Source organism: Paralichthys olivaceus, chromosome 4 (assembly GCF_024713975.1).
Source record: "Paralichthys olivaceus isolate ysfri-2021 chromosome 4, ASM2471397v2, whole genome shotgun sequence".
In the NCBI taxonomy this organism is placed as follows: domain Eukaryota; kingdom Metazoa; phylum Chordata; class Actinopteri; order Pleuronectiformes; family Paralichthyidae; genus Paralichthys; species Paralichthys olivaceus.
Genome location: NC_091096.1, coordinates 4,896,599 through 4,902,516, shown reverse-complemented (window position 1 = coordinate 4,902,516; position 5,918 = coordinate 4,896,599). Strand labels below are relative to the sequence as shown.

General features: G+C 42.0%; 1 protein-coding gene across 1 annotated transcript; it reads left to right on the top strand.

Moving 5' to 3' along the window:
* Window positions 1-126: 126 nt before the first annotated feature.
* On the top strand, window positions 127-5,815 carry LOC109637000 (uncharacterized). Its single transcript, XM_020099084.2, has 8 exons — window positions 127-1,213; window positions 1,292-1,387; window positions 2,026-2,550; window positions 2,627-2,857; window positions 3,032-3,115; window positions 3,486-3,551; window positions 3,632-3,697; window positions 3,779-5,815. Exons 1-8 carry the CDS (start codon window positions 1,207-1,209, stop codon window positions 4,855-4,857), a joined length of 2,154 nt encoding a protein of 717 aa, XP_019954643.2. The 5' UTR covers window positions 127-1,206; the 3' UTR covers window positions 4,858-5,815.
* The last annotated feature ends 103 nt before the right edge of the window (window positions 5,816-5,918 follow it).

Below are 5,918 nucleotides of genomic sequence, written 5' to 3'. Positions count from 1 at the left end.
CATTTTTGTTCTTTCCTCATGACTTGATTTGTTTTTCTTTCTTATTCATTTGTGAAACTCACTCTTTTCTTTTCTCTGCTAGTTTTTAGGCACCGCACAGATTTTAACATTTAACACATTCACTATTTCCGTCCTCTCACTGAAACTTTTATTTTCATCCATCAGTAAAAACTAATCTCACTGGGTTGTGTAAGTCTTAAAGCAAAGAAGAAAACTATCAGTGTTTCTGCTGCATCTTAAAACGTCTCAGATTCACTCATTGGCCTTAAATATGTTAAAATCTTATCTTACAAAATATTAATGTGTTTATAAGATTAATTAATCCAGACGTTAGCTCACTAATAAAACTACAAACAAGAACACTCAGTGTCTCTGTTTGTAGTTTGAGAGGTAACTTTTCTCTACTTCACCTTCTCTTCAGTTATGAGTAAATAATTCTCAGACTCTTCCTTCTTATCTTTCATATGTGACATGAAGATTTAAATTTATTAAAGTCTTAAATTGATATTGTTGACAATGTTAACCAAATATATTCACGAGATTGAAAGATATTGAAATCGCACCGTTCAGTGAAATGACTCCTGAGAGGTCGAGGACACATTTCTCTTGACTTTATTCACGAATGATCAGATTTATTTTCCCCAACAATTCTTTTTTAACACAACACAAGAATAATAAGAACTCGTGATAAAAGTATGTTTCCATTGCTCTTATAATAATAATAATAGCCCAGTATTTAACAGGTTAATTACATATTTTTAAAGTTCCCAGTAAATTCGTGTCTCACTCTTATTCTCTCGTCATGGCTTGATTTCATTTTTTCATCCGTGAAGCTCATGTTTTATAAACACCACACTGATGTTGGTATTTTTTACACATCGCTTTATCCTGAGGTTTATTTTCTTCTTTGTTGTCTGAATCTTCTTTAAGCAGAAAAAAAGAAAAATATATTTAAAGTTAAATGTGTGAAACTGTCCCGTGGTCTCCTCTGGCCCCTCTCACTCCATCGACCAACTGGAACAGCGTCTCCTCTAACACATCAACGCCGGTGCTCGTAACCGTGGCGATCTGCGGTCTGTCATAGCGACGGTGTTCCTCTGTCACACCTGGTGAGCTCAGGTCATCACAAGACCACCAGTCAGAGATCTGTCCCTGCAGGAAGACACAGACCTTCATCTCCATCCTGCACTGAAGAGACCGATCACCATGACAGGTGAGAGTTTCTGATTTCATCCTCATGAACAGAACAGAACACGTTGACGTCCACACTCATTGTGATCTCTCTCCTCAGCTCTCGTTGTTCTGCTTTTGTTGCTGCTGAACGTGGAGTTCAGCTTCTCGTGTGACGCAGAAGGACGAGTTCTGATCTGCAGGAACGTCCCTGCACGTGAGGGAACTTTAACTCGAGCACTTTACTTTTAGAGAAACTTAAATATCGGTGTTTCAACTGAATGTTGGATTTTTAGATTCCTTCCTTAAAACACTTTTAAAATGTTGACACTCCAGTTTCAGTGTGAGTGAGAGCTGGAGCATGAATCCTCTAAAAACATTAAACATCGATCAAAGTAACAGACACAAGACGAATTAGAAATTAGGCTTTTTTTTTTTTTTACATTTTTCTCATTTTCATGATATTAGTGTTAAACTAAGTGTTGGACCTTGATATGATTTGATTGCGTGTAGTGTGACACTGAACATCCTTACCACTAGATGGCATCAAAAGCATGTTTTTTTTAATTTTTATTGTCTGCTCCAAATACGGACCTCAACCTTTGGCAGGAAACTGTGAATCTTCCTAAGCTAAAGAAAGTTTGTCCAGATCCAACAGTTTCTTTCTTTGCTCATGTTCCATCTTTCCACCAAGTTTAGTCTCAGTCTGTTCAGTAATGGAGGTGATAAACGTGTAAATGGTAAATAAATAAAGAGTAAAAACTGAACTTGTAGTTTATTTCAATAAAAACGTGTTCATCATCAGACCACGCTGCTGCAACAGAGAAATCATTGTTTCCTTGTTGAATCTCTCAGATTTCAGTCCGGGTTATTCGACCCTGGCGATGTACGTGAGTGACGTTGGGGAGATCAACTCCACCGTGTTCCACAGTGACAACCTGACCTCTGTAACCAGGCTCAGGATGGACAACGCCGGCGTCACAGCCGTCGCTGAAGGGGCCTTCGGTTCCTTCCTGAACCTGACGAGCGTCAGTCTGACGAGGAACATGTTGACCCATGTGACCTGGAGGTGGTTCGGCCGCCCTGATGTCCTCACAGAGCTCAGCCTGACAGAAAACCACATCCGAGCCCTGAACGAGTCCCAGCTGAGCGGCCTCGTCAGCCTCACGGAGCTCAGACTGAACAAGAACAGAATCACAACCCTGGGTCCGAACAGTTTCCTCTCGCAGGTCGACCTGACGGAGTTGGACCTGTCGGAGAACAGGATGACTCGGCTCTCGCCGCAGCTGCTCAGGTCGCTCAGGTCCACCAGGGTCGGCCTGGACAGGAACCCCTGGGACTGTTCCTGTGGAGCTGAGGACTTTGTGGTTCTCCTCAAAGGTTTGAGAAATATAAAGACAAACAACAACGAGACCTTGTGTGTTTCAAAGTAGAATAAATGTGTTTCTGTTGTCAGATCTTCAGAGCAGATCTCAGCTGGACAGACACATGGAGGTCACCTGCCAGACGCCTCCCGCCCTGAGGGGTCAGCCGGTGTGGAACGTGACGGTGTGCATGACGTCACCGGAGCCAGGATCAACGTCAGAGTCACAATCTGTTCACACAAAACCCACTGACGGGCCGACATCCTCAAAACCCACTGACGGGCCGACTTCCTCAAAACCCACTGACGGGCCGACATCCTCCGGTACATCTGCTTCTCCAGAGATGATGATGAAACAAACACTTTCTCCAATTCCATAATGATGAGAACTAAAAGTTTTGCAGGCATTTGTCAGAAATATCACTTATAAGGAAATTACTACTAACCCTAAATCTTTATTGCGAAATTATCATCAGTCTCTTGTTTTGTTCCCTCAAGCAAAACCTTTGACAACTGCATCACAGTCAACATCAGAGACGGAGACGTCCACTGATGCCTCCGCTTTGAAAACGTCTCAGTCTGGTACACGAGCTTCTTCATGTTTCAGATTTCAGAGTCGAGTTATATTCAGTTTGTGTTCAGACTCTTTTAATGTCTTCGTCAGTAAAATAACAGGAGCAATATACTTTTTGAAGAATTATGAATTCATTCATCAAAAATATCAATTAAAAAAGACACACGCACCTTCTCTCACCCTTAATTGTTTATGGTTTTTCACCAACAGATGGCGCCACAGCTGCGTGATAAATATGATCTATAACTCTGTCATGAGTCTGTCAAAAAACATTTTGTGTTTTGATACAGATTCAAATATTCAAATTTTAAATATCACATTCAGACGACTGCATGGACTTACGTGTGTGTCTCTAGTTAAGCGTCTCTGTTCCCACAGCAACACATGTGACGTCACCATCATCAGAGACGGAGACGTCTGTCACGTCACACTCTGGAGGAACTGGTGAGTTTGTGTCTTTCTTCAGACATCGCTCATCCATTGCAGGAATAATTCATGTTTCATGTTTCTGTGGTTTCTTCTAGAAAAATGTGCGACTTCAGAATCATCATCCAACACAAATACAGTGTGTTCGCTCATCTTTGTGATAGGTAAGTATTTTTAAGATTTGACATCTTTGCCTGTTTATTAAAAAACTAAACAACTTTCTTTCTGCTGACTCTCCTCTGCAGCGTTCCTGTGTGTGCCGCTGTGTGTGCTGTGTTTCCTGACGGTGCAGCTCCGGAGGAAACGCAGCAACAAAGCTGTGACGCCCGATCGTCCGAGAGAAGAGAGAAGCGAGTTGGAAGCAGAGAGAAGATCGAGTCACAATGGATCTGCAGGACGCTCTGAGAACACAGACCCAGAGGAGGCCTGGAGGAGGCCGCGCACTGGAGTCAGAGCTAAGTCGGCTAATGCTATTCTCTTCATCGCTCCTTTTGGTGTGTGCGGGAAAAATCAAGTGACTGCACAAAATGACTCGGAGGCTCAGTCACAAGACGCAAAGAAGAAAGTGGAAAATGAAGCGGAAGCAACGAGAGGAAATCAGGCAGAAAACACAAGTGAGAAAAATGAGAAACAACCTGATGACGGCAACGAGATGGAGGAAAACTCTCAGTGTGTTTCTGTCGGCGCTGACGCTCTTCCTTATCTGAGCATCAGCACCGATCAGAACCAAGCCAGTCCTGAGAATCTCAACCAAAGGTCCACCGACAGGTCAGGTCAAAGGTCACAGATGGGAAAAGTGATGGGGAGGGTTTCCACCTGGCCTCCGACTGCAGTTCAGTGGCAGGAAAGATGTCAAATGAAGGAGGAGGGAAATGAGACTGAGACGTTCCCTGGTGAAGTAAAGAAGACTGGAAACAAAGTGGAGCATCCCTCTATTTCTGACAAGAAGGAAGAAGAAATGGAGCAAAATGAAATGAAAGATTTTAGAACTCAGGTCCACACGGACTTCAAGAGAGAGGACCCGGCCTCAGCGAGACGGACGAGTCATAAAACCCCAAGTCAAGACGCTAAATCTGCAGGAAATCCTGCGCTCAAGGTCTCCAGCCAATCAGAGCAGAGGAAAGAATCAAAACAAGCTGCGGGGGCGGAAAACAGAAGCACCGGCTCAAAGGCTCCCCCTGGTGGAGCCTCGCCAGATGACGAAACGCTGCTGCATGGCAACGAGTACGCCTTCATGGACCTGCTGCACGAGGTCGCCCAGAACAACGGCCGCTGGACGCGAGAGAGGTGGAGACAGATACATGTCAACAAGCAGCGGCGTTAGAAAAGAGTTTTTTTGTGAATTATATAGTTTTGGAGTTTTAACCCCAGAATTCTTTAAATGAAATGAAATTAATCAGCACTGAAATTCAGTCATTCACTTTCTTGGTAAGAATTGAATGAACACATGAATATGATTTTAATGAGAGTCCATTAAATCCACAGATTAACAACAGATCAAATGAATATTTACCATCGACTTCAGATAAATTCAAGTTACAAGAATAATAATTAAACAAAACAGTAGAATCTGACTGATACTGGATTTTAGCCCGATACTGATGTTGATATGAGCTCAAACTAATCGATAACGACATATTTCACAATTATTAGGTTTAATTCTCAACAGTATTTCTGTTAAGTTTGTTGAATTGCTGTGTGTGTGTTGGGCCACACTCGTGTCTGTAAACTACACAAGAGCCGACAGCCAGGAGACTGTAAGCTTAGCTTAGAAGGAAAACAGCTAGCTTGATTTCAGAATCTTCCGACCAGCACTGATTAAAGTTTATTTTCCCTGAGTTCTGTAATTATAATGAAGTAGATATAGATCAGTCTTTATGTGAATCCTAATAAAGGTAAATTCAAAAACAACAAATGAACATGTTATGTGTTGTTTGGTCGACACAAGACACACGAGGAAAATGTCAAAAACGAGAATTAAATGCTGATTATAGTCGTAAACAACTAACATTACTTGCTAGCTGTTTACGACTATAATCAGCATTTAATTCCCTCTGCTACATTAGCATAAGCTAAGCTACCGTCCTGCTCCTCTAGTTTTATATTTAGCATGAAGATATGAGAGTACGTCAAGCTACTAATATAATTCTTTAAATTATACTTTAAACATTATTCTCCCCAACTTTGGTCACGAACGTAATGAGCAGGATATTTTACAGCTGGCAAATAAGATGACAGCTTCAAATAACAAATATGAAACCACCTGGTTCTTAAGTTTTACTTCCTCTTCTTCTTTGTTGGGTTTATTGTTGGGTAGTTCACCGAAAAATGAAAATTCAAGACCCTAAATCTGCAGGAAGTCCTGCGCTTGAGGCCTCCAGCCAA